We start from the raw sequence: 19,050 nt of genomic DNA, 5'->3' as shown, positions 1-19,050 counted from the left end.
CCTTACGTAGCTAGTTTTCTACTTTTGAAACCGTTCATATTTGCAGTAGAAATATAGATCAATAGATGCTGTAAATACATGCTTTAGTAAGCACAGCCAGGTACTCAATCCTCGATGAGTTGCAGCCTTGCAGTTGCAAAAAGCGTTGAGGGCGGGCTGTGTATGTACGTAAGCCTTGCATAGCCGACCAGGCTTTATCTTTGGTTCGCCCATCTACTTCCCTCTCTTACGTCTTCATTCGCATAGCTTACCTTGATGCTTCGCAACCAACTTCATGGCATATAATCCTTGCGCAAAACAATTCATAAGAGGACAATAATATCATTACTAAGGAAGACATAATGAACAAGCGTCGCGAACCAGTTTCCTTAACATGGGTGCCCCTCGTTGGCTCAGCCGCATGTCTATGTGCCACCGCATACCTAGCTCGATCGCTCCTAACCACCAAAGAGCGGTACGGTCCGAACCTGACTGCCAATATGATCCAGGGCTTTTGTTCCCATAATCAGCTACTCATCTCTCGCCTACCAGCCTACGGCGCGACAGAAAGCTCATACAGCAGGTTACTGCACCTTTTCCACGAACCTCACGCCTCAGTATACGTGTATAATGAGCTACTCAGGCGTGAGAAGGCATCATGGGAATCTGTGCCAGACACTGTACAACTGCTGTCGATTGAAGGGAAAAGAGGAACAAGCATTCCTGGAGTACCAATCAGCAGAACAACACTGATAACCCTCCTTCTCCTGACCAATGCACGCGTCATTCACGAGTTCTCTTCTTCCTCTGGATATCGAGCTGCACTAGGAAGCTGGTGCGGACAATGGTACATTCAGTGGGAAATGGGACAGCAGCATGCTCTTGTCAGCTTGCGGGCGCATGATTCCCACTCGCCAGCAACAGATGTCTATGCACCGGTTTTCTCTGCAAGAGTTGACGCATGTGTCAAGATGATGGCAGGCGTGGTCCAGCATCCCAGTGGAGGCCCAAACTTATTCGCAGTGGCGTTCCCAGGCAGAATGCCTGCTGGTGAGTACTACCTCGAATACCAAGAGAACGGATTTGCATTGTCGCATGGCGCACGCCATATCTACAACATGAATGGCGGAAAAGTATACGAGGTAGATTTTCTTCTGCCGCGGAAAAAGGAGCAAGACGTGTTTGTTATTTCACGTACTGGACAAGACGAAGCGGAAGTAATCCTCGATCTGCCGTCGAGCAAGCAGGAAGTACATCCTGTGCGCATGTACATCGCGCCGAACGAACAAGCGATCCTAGCACAATGCCTAGATTTTCTTCCCTGGGCTTACCTCTCCTGGTCCATTCATCGCGGCATGAGAGACATCCTACTCGCTTTTTCGCGGAAAACAATGCATGAATATCGTCAACGGTTAGCTCAGCAACTACGTGATGCGGTGCCCCAGCACAGAGAGGTACTCGTTAAACAAGGCTGGGAGCCGTCCTTTGTAGATGAATACATGGGCATCATGGCTTCTTCAGCTATCCTCGCCGAGCGCGGTAATTCGGGAGATGCAGTTCGCATAGTCACTGCACTGGCGGCCCTAGAACATTCAGGGGGGTACGAACCAGATTTATCAGATCTTGATGAAACGACCTTCTGGAGACGCAGTGTCAGTGAAAGAGTAACAGGAACAGAAGAAGACGGAGTAGATGTGGAGCGCCTGAGCAGGGATACTGTCGTGGCGCTTGTGAAGTGCTTTGTATTGGAATGGAGTGTCGACTTTGATTACCAGTTTTATCACCGCTTGCCAATTGATCTCCTCTTCGTCTAAGATAAGTAATGAATTCGATCATAGTACCGCCCAGCTTTATCTTACACATAGTTGTTTTTTATCATGCTATCCTGTTCTCAGTCCTTACAGCGGTGAAGGTCAATACATATTAGAGTATGTGTTTGAACTACCGAAATGACTCTAAGACATTTCCTGTCCTTCTAAGCCTGAATCTATGACCGTCAAACTTCTATCTAACATATAGAACGCGAGGCATCAAATCTAACTGAATACTCCCAGAACCCCACCGAGTCAAGCTCGCCAAGCCATGTAAGTCGCCTGACTCGAACCACAAAGAATTCCAACACTACATCCAAAAGTTTGAACCTTCACCACAACACAAATGTAACAAATGTCCTTCATCCCGCGCCATGCCTTCCCGCCAATCCCCTCGCTGCCCCGGTCCTACTTCCTGGGCCACCATAAATCCGGGCTGCAAAAGATGAAATCTCTACTCGCCACCATCGACCTCGTCATTGAGTGCCGCGACTACCGCGTACCACTAACCTCTCGCAATCCGCTCTTCGAAAGTGCTCTGGAAGGCAAAGAGCGAGTAATCGTGTACACCAAGCGCGATCTAGGCGGCGGCTCCCGCGACAATCGCAATGAACATGTGATTGCGCAATGGCACCATCCCACCCCAACCATGTTTGTGAGGAACGGCAAGGATGCAGAGGGCGAAGCCAGCGGTCGCAAGAGCGTGACTAAACTTTTGGATCTACTGAGGGAGCATGCGCAGAAGAGGTGGAAGTTGGTGGGCCATCGAGTCATGGTTGTCGGTATGCCCAATGTCGGCAAGTCGACGCTTCTAAACGCTTTGCGCGCCCAGGGAATCGGAAAAGGCAAAGTCGCTGCTACGGGTGCGCAGCCCGGTGTCACACGCAAAGTTAGCAGTAGCGGTGTCAAGATTATTCCAAGTGAGGACGACGTCGAGTCCGCAGATGTTGGTGCGAGAAGAAAACTGCAAGGCGTAGGTGGAGGCGTCTATCTTCTCGATACCCCAGGAGTCTTCATCCCGTACGTACCAGATGCAGAAGCAATGATGAAATTGGCGCTCTGTGGCTCTGTAAAAGATACTATTATCCCGCCAGTTATGCTTGCGGATTACTTGCTCTACCACCTTAATCTCCAGTCGCCTACGCTCTACTCTGAGTACGCGCCGCCGACCAACGAAATCATTGAGTTGCTCTCAGAAATTGCCAAGAAGACGGGTAGGCTAGGGAAAGGCGGGACAATAGATACAGAAGCGACGTCGTTGTGGCTGATTCAGAAGTGGAGGAGCGGCAACATGGGTCGGTTCTTGCTTGATGATATTGACGAGAAGAGTTTGGAGAAAGCAAAGCTTGACGAGGAAGGTGCGGTGCCGAGTTTTAATCAAGCAAGAAAGGCAGAGCGAGAGAGGAGACGAGAAAGGAATAGAGCACGAGGAGAGAAATGACCCTAATATGCAGCCGAAGCTGTAATTAAAAGATGAGAGTCTACTTCACATATATAATATGAATGTTATCATTACTGATAAAAAAAATACCTCACATGGGAAATCCATCACCACTCCACTCTCCTTTTCCCCCTTTCCCCCAAACTCCTCCGAGAATCCCATTCCGATCCTCAAGATTTCTTCTACTCATCCTGATCCGGCAAAATCACTATCGTCCTGAACTTCTGCTCTACAACAGTCGCAGTCGCAGGCGCAGCCGTGGCTTCAGGCTTGGGCGACACAAGCAGCGTCTTGGTCGCCATCGCCGTCGACGTAGACGTAGGAATCGTAAACTTGATAATGCTCAACGACGGCGAACTCGACGTCTTAGTAGACTCAGATTCAGACTGCACAACCGTGACACTCGACATGACGACAACAGGGACTTTTGTCGCTACAACAGCGGCAGTAGCAAGCGCAGTGCTCGCCGAGGAAACAGTGGCAGGCACGGGACGCGGGGAGTCGAGGTCTCTAACATCCACGAGACTGACCGTCCGCACGGGTTCCGTGGTCGTAGCCGTACGAATGTAAATGGCAATGTTCTGTGCCTGCGGCGACTTCTCGCACTTGCGGAGCTTGGGCTTGGGCTTGTTGATGCGGACTTCCTGCTTGTACTTCTTGCCGCGCCCGTCCCACTTGGCGACAGCGCACAGCGTCATGCCCGGGTACCATGGGTTATGTAGATAGACGGGGCGTTCCCAGGCGCGCTTGGCGAGGGGGCTGGCGTCGCCGGGGATGACGGTCACGACGGGTTGGACCGACACGGTTTTGGTGTAGACGGGGGCGAGGGGCCGCTCGCCGCAGTCGGTTGGGTTGTCTGGGCCGTTGCGGCATTCGAATCTTCCGAGGTTCTTGTCGTTGTGAGAGTAGCAGTCGTAGCAGAGGATGCTGCCGGTCCAGGGGTGCAGCATCCAGACGCCGCGGCGGGGGCCTTGCCACCATAAACTGCGCTTGTCGATTGTAGTGGAGTTGCCGGTTGGTAGGTCTGAGTCGTCGTCTGAGTCGCTGTCTGAGTCGCTGTCTGAGTCGCTGTCTGAATCGTCGACTTCAGTGTTATTGCGGACGACAGTCTTGTTGGCGGCTGGCTCAAACACTGCTCGCTCTGCTACTGCTCTCTCTTCCCCCTCTGGGATGATCACAATTGTCTTAAATGCGGCTGGTGCAGCTTGAGTTTTGGTGCTGTTCTGAACAACAGTGTTGTTGGCGGCTGCCTCAACCACTGCTCGGACTTCCACAAGTGGATCGATTATGACCCTGTCGTGTGCGCCTGGCTTGGCCACGACTGTCTTATTTGAGACTGCTTCACCTCGCCCAGCTGTCTGCTTAACGGCAGGCTGGGTCTCGTTCCACGAGGTCTCCTTGTTCGACCCAGGTGTAGACCTAAAGTTGAGCTTTCCATCTGCAATTGCTGGTCCATAGTGGCGAACCGTCGAGTTGCCCTCGGCGGTCTTGGGCTTCGAGCTGTTGAAGTTGGGCTGCCCGTTGATGAATGCCGGTCCGTGGTGGCGAGTGGTGAAATTTCCGCTGCCAGTCTCTCCAGTCGAGTTAGAGTTAGGATGGTTGTTGGGGACATGAGGTTCGTAGTGGAGAGTGGTCAAATTTCCACGTCTGACCTCTCGAGTCGAGTTGGATTCAGGTTTTGGAAGAATAATTGAAGATGCATGGTGCCCGGTAGTCGAATTTTCACCAGGCCTACCCGTCTCATTCAATCCCACCGTCTTGTTAACGAAGATTGGGGTATGCCATTTCAGCCCCTTCTTATTGGCATACTGGATAGTATCGTTCGTGCCATGAGTCCAATTGCCGGCTCCCAGAGAGAGACTTCGCTTCGGCGGCGCACCACGAATGCACATGTATGAGATGGACATGATTGGGGCATTGGCGTCTCTGGACGGGATGCACGAAGAAATGACATCGCCGGGATCCACAAGAGTGTCGAGATAGCGTTCCAAGCAACCGAATTGCGTGTATGTGTAGAAGTAGCAGCCCGTTGGTCCGGCATTGATTTCCTTAGTCCAGTCGCCCTTGTTCTTTTCCATGAGCTTGATGCTTGACGCGCCAAACCCGATCGATGTGCACTTGTCACGCTTGAAGTCGATATTGCCATAGATGGGTGGTCCGTTGCAGTCGGCCGAGGAGAAGGCGTAGAGGCGGAGGTCTTCATGCTTGGCTTGGGCGAGGGCTATGAAGAATGCGAAGATCGCACTCAGCAAGCGGAACATGCTTGGTCGCTGCTGCTTCGTGTCAGTTTGTAATCACATCATGGATGAAGACTAAAAGATGATAAAACTAAAAGTTTTTCCCCAAGAGAGTTTGTTGAAGTAAATGATTAGTGTACCTTTACGTTTGTTAACGTGTTCTATCAATATATTAGTGCGACTATCTCACAGTGATTGAAGGAGAAGGGAGAGAACGAGTATCATGAACACGATGCTCAGATCTCAAGGGAATTCTCACCTGCCAAGCCTTTGGTGTTCTCAGGAATGAGCCCTTATTTGTTCAAGTTGTCTGTAGAAGAAGAAGCAGGACATGGCGGGATCGAAGAGGGATTTATATGGAGGGGCAGTGCATCTCTTCCTCTTGCAAGCCCTTTCGCCAAGAAACAGGATTCGACTTTTCACGCAATCCACATGCCCAATTCAACTACTGGTGATGCAATTTCTCTATAAAAGTTGTTGGTACAAAGGGTCTTTGCAGGGTGCTTCGCCAACGGGCGTTGCGATGGAGACTCTGAGCACGGGCGGTTACCAGTTCACAGGTACGGTAGCGAACAATTTGAAGCCAGGCAAACTCAATTGATGATAAAACTTATGAATAATCTCTTATTTCGGTAACATATACATTCTCTGCTTGGAAATGATAGATGTCTATGCCGACTCGTCAAGTATGGTTGCATCGTCAGATTGCATCACGGGACGGACAAGTTGGCGGGGCCATGTCTCTGGCACAACAATACGGGTGTCCTGTAGAGAATGACTAAACCAATACTGTCATTGTGTCAGACATTTGACTGCCAATGGTTGAGTGGTACTGTTGAATTGGTGTAGTTATCATCCCCGCGTTGTTGGCTGAGTCAGTGTTGTAGGAATTGTGGCTAAATCCGTTAGAATTGAACCTCTCCTACATCGCCACAAAATTTGCAAGAACGATTTGATAATTTCAAGGTCATAACAAACTAAACTTCGTGTGCATGAATAGGTTTAGTCCATAGACTATTGAGATATACCAACAATCGCAGTCTACCCCATATGTAATAGTGGGCAGTTAGTGAAAAATAACAAAGATAATGACCACGGGAGGACAGGTGATGCAATGGAAACAACGATATACTTGCCATCTACTCGCTTTTGAGTCCCAGCGCAATGAGTTAACTCAGCAGTTCTCCTCTCCCTAACACATGCGTATTCTGAAACCCAAACGCCTTTATACAACCTCAACCAACTCCCACCATGAACTCATATCAACATGCGAATTCGTGCTTCTACCACTTGTCCCACTCGTCGTCCTTCTTTGCTGATCCACTCATGCTACCACTGCCACCGCTCTTCTTCATAGCACTTGTTCCAATACCACTGGGCTTCTTTCTTTCCATAGTCGTGCTAGTCCTTGCCTCACCGGCGCTAGCAAACTCGTCCCAAAAGTCCTGCTTGTCCTTTGCCGGTCCCTTGGGCGCCGCACCAAAGCTTTCCCAAAAGTCTTTGCGTTCGGGTTCGGGAGCGCCACGGCGTGCGGTAGACGAAGAATCGTCTCCTTCAACAAAGCGCGTAAATTGCGTATTAGCAGTCGCGACACCAGATTGGAGGGTCTGGCCTAGGGTGCCCGCGGTGCTACGGGCTTGAGCTGCGAGGTCAGCTTCGGCAAGCTAGAGAATAGTTAGTCGCAGGGATATATTGAATACAGCAGCGCAAAACATACCTTTGCCATTCCGGGCTTCACCCAGCCTTCGTAGCCTGTTTTGCCTACTTTGCTTACGCTGGCGCCCAGCCACCCAAACCCTTTGGTAAGTGCAGCGACTGGGTCCTTCTGGAAGTCGTCAAGCGCAGGCGGCGCGCCAGGTTCGTCGTCCTTCTTCCACGAATCTGGCTCGCTGCCGAAGCCACCGTATTTTCCTCCCTGATTGGGCGCAACGCCTTCTGGCCTGTTGGCATTCTCTTGGCCCATCTTCGCAAAATAGGCTTCATTCTTGGATTTTTGCGACATGGCGTTTGTACCCAGGGCGGGTGATCCCGAGCGTTGAAAGCCTGCATCACTACCTCGTGCCTTGCCCAAAGGTGTCTGACTTCTGCTCCCTGCTGCGCTGGCTCGTCCACTCAACGGCGCACCCGCNCCCGCCGTAGAAGTGTTTTCCTTTTTCGGTAACCGCTTAGGCAGGTTGCTCTTGTCAAACTCCCTGTTCTCGACCTTGCAACTAAGCCTCTCCTTCCACTCGTCGCCCGCCTCTGAATCGTACCGCTCTTGTATGGTTGACGACTCGAATGTGCGTCCTTCTTTCGTGTTCGATTCGTGGCTGTTGAAGAAGTCTTGGAAGGGTTTGTTGCCGCCAGCAGCCATGCGCACCAGTTCTGAGCCTTTGAAAGCGTCCATGGTTATGCTGCGGATGAAGGAGATGTGGACACCTAGACCGCGATGGACGCCGGAGCAGGAGAGACACATGAAGATACCGAGTTTGGGCGAGGCCTAAAACAAGAGGTATCAGTAAGTCTAGTCGCTGCTCGCGTGCCTGGTCAGAAAGCGGGCGGGTGGTTGCGTACCCATTGTGGACTGGGCGCATTGCAGTCGACACACTTGTTGTTATCGTTCGTCTTTTGGATCTCCAGCAACTGCAAGTAGAGCGGATTAGCTTTTGAATCTTCGCAGGCCCCATTATTTAACTGTGCTATGCTTCCATCTCCGCATTTGACCCCTAGCACCCCCCACCTCCACAGACTGGTAGAGTGATCGGCCTACCTTGCTCCGTGTCTCCGGATCCACCTCCCACATTTTGCTCATGGTGGGCAACTAGAAATTTATGCGATCGTACAAGAAGATATATTGTCAAAATTGATTGTGGTGTTGAGTGAGAGTGAGTGTCGTGGTCGTGGGTCGCGTTGCGGTCGAGATTCAGGGCACAGGTGGGCCAAAGTGGGAACGCGTGGCGCGTGTGCAGTTGAGCCTCAATGTCTACAAGGAACGAGCCAACAGGGGTCGCAGGCACCGGAGAATTCTCACCCCCCCCCCCTGCTCTTTGGGCGTCTATACTTTTCAAACTTGATAATATGTGGTATCACAGATGTCAAAGAATTGAAGTCAGATTTTCTGTCGCATTATTGCAGATGAAAAGGTTTGGTGCGTCTAAACGTCATTACGACCCTCGTTCCATAACTCATCGCTATTCACCCACTGAATCCATACCCAACCCTCTTCTTTTCCTTCCCAGGTAATTATATCATTTTCGTTACTCTCTTTTATGACAATATCGAGTGGCTGCCACAAAAAATCAACTCCAATCTCTGCAAATGCTAGCTGAATAGCCTTGACCTGCGTTTGGCAGGTGAAAGTACCTAGTAATGGATCCCAGTCGACGATTTTTATTGTGTGTAAGGCAGGTAATATAGACTTCATTATGGGTGCGATTGCATGTAATGCTTCAGTGAATGCAGTCGAAGGTTTCAGCTCGTCCCCATCAGGGTCGTTGGCTATGAGGTGAAGATGTTGAAGACGCTTGGGCAGGTGCTGCAAAACACTCGATAGCGATTCGACTGTGGTGTTCTGTAGATAAGAGCCGCACATCATCGTCATATCAAGAAGAAAGAAATCCATGTGCTCAAACTTGCCTAGTCCTTTCAGTGCGGTTGGATCCAGTGCTAGGCGAAAGTCTTTGAGAAACAGCGATGTGAGTGAATTTGACTGATTTGCGATGGAATGCACAAAATGCGTGATGGTCGTATTGGCTTCATCTTTGTCATGGCCTGTGAATTCAAACTCAAATGTTTTAAGATGACCAAATAATGACATCAACTGAGCTATTTCTACTGTGTCGGTGCTGCATTTTTGTAGATGAAAGCTCTCAACCCATGACCTTTCTTTCCGTAGCCTTTGAATGGCTGCATCATACTGGTACCATTTGAAGGTGCCGGGTAGTACGCGATTCCTATCGTGTGCTACATGGTCCAAAGTCAAACTGCGCAGTGAAGGTAGCAGGAACAGGGGGACGACATTCCGAATGCGCATCGGACCAGCAATATATGCTTTGTTGAGATTGGATAGAATTCGAAGATCTAACGCCGGCGTGAACCAAATCCTGTAGTAACTCCATTTGGAAGGTATCGCAATTCGGATGTTGCATACATCCGGCGCGAATGACAGGAATAAATTTAGATATGCGTCTGTCCCGGCATCCATCAATACAGAATTCAGGTCGTCCGTCTCATAGGGGTTCTTTGAGCACAAAGCTTTTGCAATATTGCAACGTTCCATTGGTGCCAAATCACCAGGGAATGGAAAAGCATCGCTAGTGACCAGAGAATTGTTGTGCGCAGGCCTACAATCCCATTCCAGACTCTTGATGCGTCGTGCATGGGCAGGCCAGGATGCAAGGGTACGTATCAACAGCGCTGGGTTTCCGCGATTTAAAGAGTATGTGCTGTACAGGAGCTCGTTGGTAAGGTGGTGCAAGCGTCGGTTCACGAGACCAATATTTAAGGCTGTGCTGAATGCTTCGAGAAACAGGTGCTTGATGATTTCCAGTAACAATTCGTTTGGAAGAGCTTCCATGATGTATGGTACAGAGACTATGCGAGGAACAAAGGCTTAACTAACGACTACTACCCTCAGGACAGGCAACGAGTTGTTAGCGTCTTGGCAACCATCACTCAAGAAAAACGGATCTTGTCAAAATCGTATGGAATGCATAGTGATGATCTATTAATGGATAGGACATGTGTATCTGCAATGAAATATTGAACGGTGATGTGTACATTCAGTTACAGACTGGTGATGCAGTTGCGTGGTATCTGTACTCACGCAACAGTCCCATTTCCCACCTAATTAGGAACAATTTATCTTTCTCTTTCTCTTTCTTTACTTTGCTATCTGCCATTGTGTTACGGCCTGTGTCCCACGTGCTATTGCAGCAAGGCGCTTTTATGTCATCTCTCCCACCTGATATAAATATGTACATTGTTGTCCAACGAAATTGCAGCCAAAGGAAGGATATAGTACATAGGCTCCAGTGCCTTAAGGATGTATAAAGAAAACAGACGGACGAGGTCCTGACAATGAACTGTCACAAGACTAAAGACGATAATGAAATAGGGTTGACGTCAGTGTATCGCTGCTTAAACATTACGCCTGGCTAGTGCGAAAAGAGCATGCTTGTGTGTTCGTGAGTCGTGCCCCAACCTTGGTCTGATGATTGCTGGGGCTAGCTTCGAATTTTTGGTGTTGTTCTGGGGGCGCTTTGCATTTTTGGTCAAGTGCCGACCCGGATTTTGCATGAAATTGTGGTTTTAAAGTCTCGTACTCTCTACGGGTCAGGATTCCGTACGTTCAGCTGACGACCGTAATCCCGGCTGTCGTCGATGCTGCCTAAGCTTTCTCGACTTGTGTTGGCACCATGAAAGGTAAGAACAGCAGTCGGGTTGAGGCGAGAGTCGACTAAAATTGGTTGACTTAATCTGCGGGTTGATGGAGTGATGGGTGTTATCGACTCTTCGTTAGATCGGCTGCGCTGTGAACCAAAAGTCGTGGTGAGAGGTGTAGGCGATTTTTCAGCACGTCCTCCGAGCAAACCAGCTCTGCTCATAGTGCTGACGTTGCGTTGGATGCCGCCACCGCCTTCTTGCTCCTCGCGCTGTTGCCTCCTCCTCTTCCACAAGACAAAGAAAACGATACCAATGATTGCGAGCAGACCAATGATACCACCAGCTACGCCACCAGCAATGGCACCTACGTTGGGTGAATCTTTCGAGTCATTGTTTGCAGGGGCAGTGGCCGATGGTGTTATGACGACAGTGCGGGTGATGACATTTCCACTTTCGGTAACTAGAGTCGGCACTGTGACGGGCTCCTGAGTTCGGGAAGGAGCTTGGGTAGACGATGGTTTCTTGGTCTGTAGCAGATGTTAGTTTGGAGTAACAGACCAGGTTGGAAGCGAAGTACATCAGTGGAGGACGAAGACGACGACGAAGTAGAGTCCGGCTCTGCAGTGACCGTCGAGAAGACAGTCTCTGGTTTCTGCGTCACAATGCTCGTTACCACTTGTGCAGGAGGTGGAGCATACTACCAGAAGGTCAAACACCGATAGCTTGTAATTGTGTACGTACAGCCAAGGGAGACCTTGAGGTAGATTGACTAATGAAAGGAAAGGGGGCAGGGCTGACGAGATAAAGAAAAAAAGTACTAACAGTTGGTTGTTGTGATTGTGGTTGCGATTGCGGTTGTTGCGATTGCTTAGAAGGTGCCGCCGCGGTAGAGGAGGGCTGCGAGCCTCCCTTGGTACCAGATGGCTGGCCGTCCATTTGAACATAGATATAAAGGTCTTTGTCCTTGCTACCACATTTTTCGTCGGGGAAGCCAGGGCAGTCCTCTAGACAGTCGCTGGAGCTTGCTGTATCTCCTGGTACATAGTTGGAACACCAGCAGTCGGTGTATTTTATAACAGCAAATGCCCATGAACCTCCTTCCTCCTTGCAATGGTTGGTACAGTTACCATTGGACTGGTATGGCCAGGTATCTGAGAGGTTAGAGGCTGCATGGCGCGCATCACGACCAGGAGAACTTACAGGCAGTATTTTGCTCTCCAGTGTTTAGTGAAGAGCAGTATGAATACGTCCAGTCTGAAGCGCCGGCAGGCTGTATGGAGAGCAGGAGGGTGGAGAAGGCAGCGAAGCCAAAGAGCGTTGACGTGAATCGGTTGTCCATTGTGAAGTCTAGAGTCGTGGACGGAGGAATATGTCGGGACACGAAGTTTGCGCAAGATTCCGGGTGTTACTCGGCGACGTGAATGAGGGTAGATGCGGTGGCGTCTTTGAGCGCAACAAAGAGGGCGCTGAAAGAGAAAAGCGATTGGACGCCCCCGTGTTCGGGAGGGCTCTGCAAGGCGAGCGAGGGAGACAGTGAAGATGGAGTAGATGAAGCGAGCGGTAGAAATGTTTTGCAGGCGGGGTGAGAGGGTGGCTGTGGTGTGAGGTGGTACAGCCTTTGGTCCGTCAGCCGGCCGGTCGCTGAATGCTGGCTGGGACTTGGCCGACGCGCTCTCGAGAGTGCGGGTACAAAGTGCAGTAAGCGGGCGCAAGAAGGTGACAGGGCGCGCAAGAGAGGGGGGAAGGTCCTGTTGTTTCAGACTGTGGTTAGCATTGCTGGCCTTGGTGGGTTGTCGAGCGGGTGTGAGGTGTAGTAGCACAGCGGGTTGTAGGCCAGGAAAAGGCTCTGTTGGGGATGGAGGCTGGTGGAGCGGCGTACTTACGAGCGCTAAATCGATACCAAGGTCTGTGCTGCTGCTTCGAGCACTATCCACGTCCTGATCCCTCCCGCTTTGGCCTTTAGTTCCTCCGCCTCTTCCGCACTGGGCACGCTGCCTGACTCGACCTACCGCGTTCCTTGTTTTCCGCCAACAATGTCCGACTCCGTACTTGGATGACGGGCCGGGGGGTGGTGGATGTGTTGGGTTGGGTGCTTGCGGTTAAATGGTGCCCTATAGCTCGTATAACAGGCTCGTCGCCGCGCCCGAATTCACGACAGATGCGAGTGCCCTTGGATGGGGGATACACAGACCGGAGACGAGTTCGGGACGGGCAGGAGCTTTCTTGCTTTTGCTGCGGTGGTGCTGCTGTGCTGAGTGGCACCGCGGCGGCGTGTTTTCCGGAGATGAAAGCACTATGTCAAACAGAAGGATCAAAAGTAACCGTCAGGGCGGCGCCGCATTGATGGCTATGTATAAACGAAGGGCTTGGGGTCTGCGTGGACAGACAAACGAGAGTAAGGGTCAAGCACGACAACGAAGGTGTGAAGAGACAAGGGAATAGATGGAATGGTTGGGTGCCGCACGGCGCAGGACTGGCAGCGTGTTTTGACTGTGTGCGATGTGTGCTGATCACCTGGCACGGCGCAGAATTAGCACGGTGTGGTGGCGTTGGACGGCGAGCCAGTCCTCGCAGCAAATATCAGAAGCAGGAGTTGGCACCATCTACGACGATTACTTTACTGACCTTCTTACATGAACCAGGCCGTTGCATGCAGCCTGCAGCAATCGCAAGGGGCCTGCGCCAGGGGTCACGATCGATGCCTCCAAAGCCCAACCAACGGGCGTATCGTTGCACCCGCGCCTCTTGCACCACCTGTCCTCGACCGACAAGCTTGACAGACAAGACCTTTGCCTACCGCGCCTCCTTAGCCAGCACACCTCTCGTGCGCGACTCTTTGCAACCTGTTGAGGCGCTCAACTGACAAGAAGGCGCCGGGCCGTTGACACTCTCAAGCAGCGGCGTCAAGCCCCGTCGCTTTCTCCACCACTCACACAGCCAATGTCCTGCCCTCCTCCAACATGGCAGGGCGACGCGCCCGCCCAACACGGCCCATAGCAGCATGGCAGCGTGGTAGCATGGCAGCATGGCATCATGGATGGCAGCATGCCAGTCTTGGGCATGTATAACACCCGGCGGTTTTGCTTATCAGCAGCCGTCAGCATGAATTCAGCATGCCCACGCGCTCCGGGACTACAGCTATGTATGGCATCCATAGGCAGTTATCTTGCCTCATTTCTCCCTTGGATTGAGTGTTAGCCTGAACGCCTAAACAAACTGGGACTGACGGCAGGCTTGGCACTAAAGGGTCGTCCGGCCAAGTCCCCGCGAGCCAGCCACCGCACGCGCACACACGCGGCCTGGGACCCATCATCTCCTTGACCACGCTCGCTCGCCCGCTCAATTCGCTTCGCCTTTGCAGAGGCTCGGGCAGATCACGTCGTGGGTGGATTATGACGCAAGCCCCCGTCCGCTTTGGGCCAATGAGGCGTCCACTGCCTCTGTCTAAGCGATGCTTCTTGCACCGCTAGGCCCAGTGCAGACTCTCCAGTATCGATAGCGCGATCGGCAGGGGACCTGGTCAGCGCTACGCGTCTGGATTAATTATGGATTGAGAGGCGATACTCTGCACAAAGAGATGAGGATTGTCGTCCCCGGTACATGTTGAAGCAGAGCCCCGACAGCCACTGCCGTCATCGACTCGCTGGTGAGACGACTGCGCTTCTACTTCCTCGGTCATATTTGCATCACGCCTGCAGCTGCGCGAACGCCAGACTCAACGGCAGAGAACAGGTCAGCACCCCTAGGCATCCCAGGCATCCCATCCTACACGCACGCGGTACCTGCGTGTCTTAGCTCAGCACGGGAATGGGCCTGCCAAGGGGTGAAAATGGACAAATTCCACGATGCGAGTGAGATACGAAAAAGGTACTGGTAGCCTATTTATTGTCAGGTCGTCATCACAAACCCTGGCACCTCATACTATTGAACGCTACCGCCCTCTCCCGCTTCCGTCCAATTCCTGCCATCCCGGCCGCCGGAGGGTCGCCTTGGCATCCTCCGCCGAACCATGCCATCCTGGCACCGGTATACTGTACTATCTATTAAACCCTGACGGCAACAACGCTCTTATTGCCGGCAGCAGATGGATGCGCAGAGCAAACTGTTTTGCATGTGTATTTTGCTTTGCGACAATCCCGTCAGATTGCTCGTAAACAATTGTAGCCTCAATTCACATGAAACAGTGCGAACATGGTTGGATAAAGTCTGGACCGCGACAATTTGCGCTCACGCCATATGGTGGCAGTTTATCTCTTGCGGTTGCCCATGGTGACTTCTGTTCTCAGGCTGCAAGGCTGCCAGGCTGAGCACCATGTCCTGGAACAGCATCCCCCCTAAGTCACGTTACTGGATCGAGTCAAGTACTTGATGCCACGACAAAGTCCTCTATTGCGCGAATATCCAGCGTGTTTATTTCTTCGAGAATCCGTGTCAGTTCGAACAAGGACACACGCTGTTTCACAGTATCACTTGGCGGGAAGTGGATATGGCCTGCGAGGTTGAAGCATGTTAAACAGTGTGCACCCTGAGAGCAAAGCAGATTGACACGGCAATGTCCGTATACGGGATGAAGATTCCAAAAAGCAGGGAATGATAGGAGAGTCCGGAACAAACAGTACACCAGTTGCCACCCGATAGCCCCAACTCGTTGCAAACCCTAAAAACATCTCCTTGTACCTACTCGGTCGCACGCATATTCTCTTCCCATACCCCTATTTACGGCATCTTTATCTTCCGTAGGCCCTCTAAGCACCATCACCCCATAGACCAACGACCTGCATTGCGAATGCCACTCCCGCTAATCCCGTCTTGATCAACTCGGTCCTCTGTCTCCTCTCAACAAACTCTCTGACCTCTTCGCCATTGACCTCCTCGCCCTGCGCCTCTAGCTCCATGACCTGCCTCTTCTCATCTGACCCTTCCATGGCAGTCACAGCGTAGTCGACTCCCGGACCAGAGATGAAGGCGAAGATGGACGTGTAGAGCAGGTAGGGGTGGCGGAAGCGTCGCGGCGACAGTACATAGGCGGAGAACAAGGTGAATGTGGTGACATGGCGGAGATATGAGGATAGCCAGGAAGACTGCCTGGACAGGTAGGCAAGTGAAGTGCGCGCGTTTGTGGCAGTGGGGAGGGCGAGCAGTGCGGGGAATGCGGTTGTGGAGAGGGTTGCGGAGACGCCCTGAGGATTGTCAGATCTTGAATGTCTCTTTCTTTTTGCTACAGTCTGATGCATCAACTCCACAAGAATGACGCCCTGGCACCTCATTGCCGCAGCGAAGCATCCGTCACGTAGCCATAGTGGCGGGCCTGTTGCACACATACCGTCGCGATTCCCAGGGTGATTGTGCCGACGAATTTACATATCGACACTGTCTGGGCCGACATTGTGATGGCAACAATATTTCCAATGGGTACAATAGTCGAGTCTTGTCTGTTGTGGTGGTGATCCGTCTGGTGATGACGATGACGATGATTCAGCCCGCTCCGAGTGCTGGCATGCAAATTGCGGAGCTGATGCGGAACCTCTCCCGGTGGTCCAAGCTCTCTCTCGTGCCCGCACACCAAACACGGAGAAGAGCACATGCGAATGCAGCCCGCCCGTCATTACTGCCAATGAGAAAATGACGCTTGAAATCACATTTTTAGACTTCGCGATGAATGTGTTAACTTACACCGTGTTTTGCTGATTCTACTTCAACGCTGAGAAGGACATGTCACGCGTGGTCAATGTCTCACCAGAGTGCCTTTCCTCGAGGATTACTAGCACTAGCTTACATCGTATGTACCTCGGCTCCCCGTGAGCGCAACATACATTGTACCGGCCACCGATCGCTGCGGCCGTAACCTTCACTCGATGCGAGCTTCCATATACTTTCAACCACTTATGTCTCTAGACGTGTAACTTCTTCTCTTCCTTCAAACACAGTTCCTGCTCATAGCGCTCTTCCTTATCCACTACACGTTCTCCTCGAGTCTCCAGGACAAATACCCCAACGACAACAAGACCAAGCTACCAGCTTGGAAAAACACCACACACCATGCCTGCGGAGAGATATTCATACATGAGCAATGTCTGGAGAGACGGCATCTTCGGTATACTCTACCACACCACCTCGTCCCAGAAACTCCATCCCGCTAACCCTTCCCACCATCAGACAACAAAGTCCTCTTCTGCACCGGCGGCGCCGGTTCTATCTGCAGCGCCCAAGTCCGCGCAATGGTCGCCCTAGGCGCAAACGCCTGCATCATCGGCCGCAACGTCGAGAAAACCGAAGCCATGGCCCGCGACATCGCAACTGCGCGCCCCGGCGCAAAAGTCCTCGGCATCGGCGCCATCGACGTGCGCAAGCCCGAACTCCTCCAGCAAGCCGCCGACCGCTGCGCTAAAGAACTCGGCAGCATCGACTTCGTAATCGCAGGCGCCGCCGGCAACTTCCTCGCCTCCATTGACCAACTCTCTGCAAACGCCATGAAGAGCGTCATCGATATCGATGTGCTGGGCAGCTACAACACCGTCAAAGCCACCCTACCGTATCTCGTCGAGTCCGCGGCTAAACACCGTACAAATGGTACTACGCAGCCTGCCAATGGTACCGGCGGCCGTATCATCTTCGTGAGCGCGACCCTGCATTACACAGCGACGCCGCTGCAGGCGCACGTCGGCGTTGCAAAAGCCGGTGTGGATGCCATGGCCATGTCCGTGGCTATTGAACAAGGACCCAAGGGTATCACATCCAACGTTATTGCCCCAGGCCCTATTGCGGGGACAGAGGGAATGGCGCGCTTGGCCAAAGCAGAGGCCAACAAGGCGGATAGCAAGGCGGCCAAGACGGTGCCTATCGGGCGATGGGGCACCGTCAAGGAAATCGCTGATGCCACCGTGTTTTTGTTCTCAGATGCAGGCAACTTTGTAAACGGAGAGACCCTCGTTGTCGATGGAGGCGCCTGGCATACCGCTGGCTTCAGCGGCGGCTTCGAGTACCCCGATTTCCTACTCTCCGGTGCCCCTGTTACCGGTGTTGCCGGAGGGAAAAAGTCAAAGCTGTAGATAACAATGCTTGTAAATGTATGACTAAATTGTTGTTTGCATAGAAATTGCAATTATGAACTTCATATCTGCTTATATGTTCCAAAGCCTTGGAATTGACCATCTTGTTCTTACATGCTCCTACGTATTTCTTTCAGCACAGTGATACTACCAGACAGCTTCCATCTGATCTCTATTTCGATGACATGGCCAGCTAACTTCACTTGTCAGTTTCGACCACTTAATTGAACAAATTGTTTATTTAGCATAACCCGGAGATATACTATCTCAATCAAAGCAGAAGCAATAAAATTAACATAATACATACTGATTATACACGAAGAACCGTACACTTGAATTAAAAAAAAAGTCCAAGATGAAAGCAAAAGGCCGAGCATCCACCCAAATTTCGTCCCAACGCTCCACTCTCAACTCAGAGCAATAAGAGAAAAGCAAAAAAGAATATGTCAAGCATAGCTGCTCTCGGTTTCGATCCGAGGTCCTCCGGGTTATGAGCCCGGCGCGCTTCCGCTGCGCCAAGCAGCTTTTTCTGCTGAACTTGATTTCAAGATGGAAAAGTTTGAAATTACAAAATAAATAATCCAAACCATTCTCAAACTGAAAATCAAGGATTGTGTAAAGTCATGATGTTAAGCGAGTGTGGGGACAGCGGTACCAACGTCTGGAGTCATACCCCACGCTGAATGCAGTTAGCGTTGGTTACATTGAAGTAATGATTGTACTACAATCTAGTTATAGGAAATAGGAAACGTCAGATGATACAATTAAAGTCGCTACTATCCTAGATCAAAATCTACATCTCTTGCAGGACCAAACCTTATTCCAAGCATCTGCAGCGAGCAGTATCGCACCACGCTTACCTGTGCTGCAACAGAGCTACATTCTACTTTTAACAATTATCGTTCTAAGTTCACTCACTGCATTTTGCGCCTCAACTTGCTGCAAATTTCTCCATGCAGGAAACCCCGCATGTGCTAAGAAATGTATGTACTACATGAAGTCACAGGGCCCCCGCATCTCCCTAGCGAAGCTGGAGCCCGATGTGATGACGAATATATTTACCTGTCGCAGAACTTTCAGCGAGTATCTGGCCCGGGATTCTCTTACAAGGCCGATATAGGGACGAAGGAGGAGGCAGATGTTGTTCGAAAGCGGAATCCTTCTTGCAC

General features: G+C 51.3%; 8 protein-coding genes across 8 annotated transcripts; 3 read left to right on the top strand and 5 right to left on the bottom strand.

Moving 5' to 3' along the window:
- Window positions 1–341: 341 nt before the first annotated feature.
- Window positions 342–1,793, top strand: COCVIDRAFT_12018 (hypothetical protein; the record flags this gene model as incomplete). Its single annotated transcript, XM_014705749.1, has 1 exon — window positions 342–1,793. The coding sequence occupies one exon, from the start codon at window positions 342–344 to the stop codon at window positions 1,791–1,793; it is 1,452 nt and encodes a 483-aa protein (XP_014561235.1).
- A 352-nt stretch (window positions 1,794–2,145) lies between these two features.
- On the top strand, window positions 2,146–3,231 carry COCVIDRAFT_22592 (hypothetical protein; the record flags this gene model as incomplete). The annotated part of the gene is made up of 1 exon (XM_014705780.1): window positions 2,146–3,231. One exon carries the CDS (start codon window positions 2,146–2,148, stop codon window positions 3,229–3,231), a length of 1,086 nt encoding a protein of 361 aa, XP_014561266.1.
- A 2,033-nt stretch (window positions 3,232–5,264) lies between these two features.
- COCVIDRAFT_71753 (hypothetical protein) lies at window positions 5,265–5,495 on the bottom strand (the record flags this gene model as incomplete). Its single annotated transcript, XM_014705814.1, has 1 exon — window positions 5,265–5,495. A coding segment is annotated over one exon (231 nt), but the record flags the coding sequence as incomplete, so codon positions are not given.
- Window positions 5,496–6,751: 1,256 nt separating this feature from the next.
- Window positions 6,752–8,259, bottom strand: COCVIDRAFT_33633 (hypothetical protein; the record flags this gene model as incomplete). The annotated part of the gene is made up of 4 exons (XM_014705813.1): window positions 6,752–7,132; window positions 7,186–7,947; window positions 8,022–8,090; window positions 8,218–8,259. 4 exons carry the CDS (start codon window positions 8,257–8,259, stop codon window positions 6,752–6,754), a joined length of 1,254 nt encoding a protein of 417 aa, XP_014561299.1.
- A 342-nt stretch (window positions 8,260–8,601) lies between these two features.
- COCVIDRAFT_86758 (hypothetical protein) lies at window positions 8,602–10,023 on the bottom strand (the record flags this gene model as incomplete). Its single annotated transcript, XM_014705812.1, has 1 exon — window positions 8,602–10,023. One exon carries the CDS (start codon window positions 10,021–10,023, stop codon window positions 8,602–8,604), a length of 1,422 nt encoding a protein of 473 aa, XP_014561298.1.
- Window positions 10,024–10,774: 751 nt separating this feature from the next.
- Window positions 10,775–12,171, bottom strand: COCVIDRAFT_22588 (hypothetical protein; the record flags this gene model as incomplete). Its single annotated transcript, XM_014705779.1, has 4 exons — window positions 10,775–11,359; window positions 11,410–11,529; window positions 11,655–11,983; window positions 12,033–12,171. The coding sequence occupies 4 exons, from the start codon at window positions 12,169–12,171 to the stop codon at window positions 10,775–10,777; spliced, it is 1,173 nt and encodes a 390-aa protein (XP_014561265.1).
- A 3,406-nt stretch (window positions 12,172–15,577) lies between these two features.
- On the bottom strand, window positions 15,578–16,218 carry COCVIDRAFT_86751 (hypothetical protein; the record flags this gene model as incomplete). The annotated part of the gene is made up of 2 exons (XM_014705811.1): window positions 15,578–16,012; window positions 16,156–16,218. The coding sequence occupies 2 exons, from the start codon at window positions 16,216–16,218 to the stop codon at window positions 15,578–15,580; spliced, it is 498 nt and encodes a 165-aa protein (XP_014561297.1).
- Window positions 16,219–16,871: 653 nt separating this feature from the next.
- On the top strand, window positions 16,872–17,881 carry COCVIDRAFT_22586 (hypothetical protein; the record flags this gene model as incomplete). Its single annotated transcript, XM_014705778.1, has 2 exons — window positions 16,872–16,926; window positions 16,989–17,881. The coding sequence occupies 2 exons, from the start codon at window positions 16,872–16,874 to the stop codon at window positions 17,879–17,881; spliced, it is 948 nt and encodes a 315-aa protein (XP_014561264.1).
- Between the last annotated feature and the right edge of the window lie 1,169 nt (window positions 17,882–19,050).

Source organism: Bipolaris victoriae (assembly GCF_000527765.1).
Source record: "Bipolaris victoriae FI3 unplaced genomic scaffold scaffold_6, whole genome shotgun sequence".
NCBI lineage: Eukaryota > Fungi > Ascomycota > Dothideomycetes > Pleosporales > Pleosporaceae > Bipolaris > Bipolaris victoriae.
This window is presented reverse-complemented; position numbering and strand designations above follow the sequence as displayed.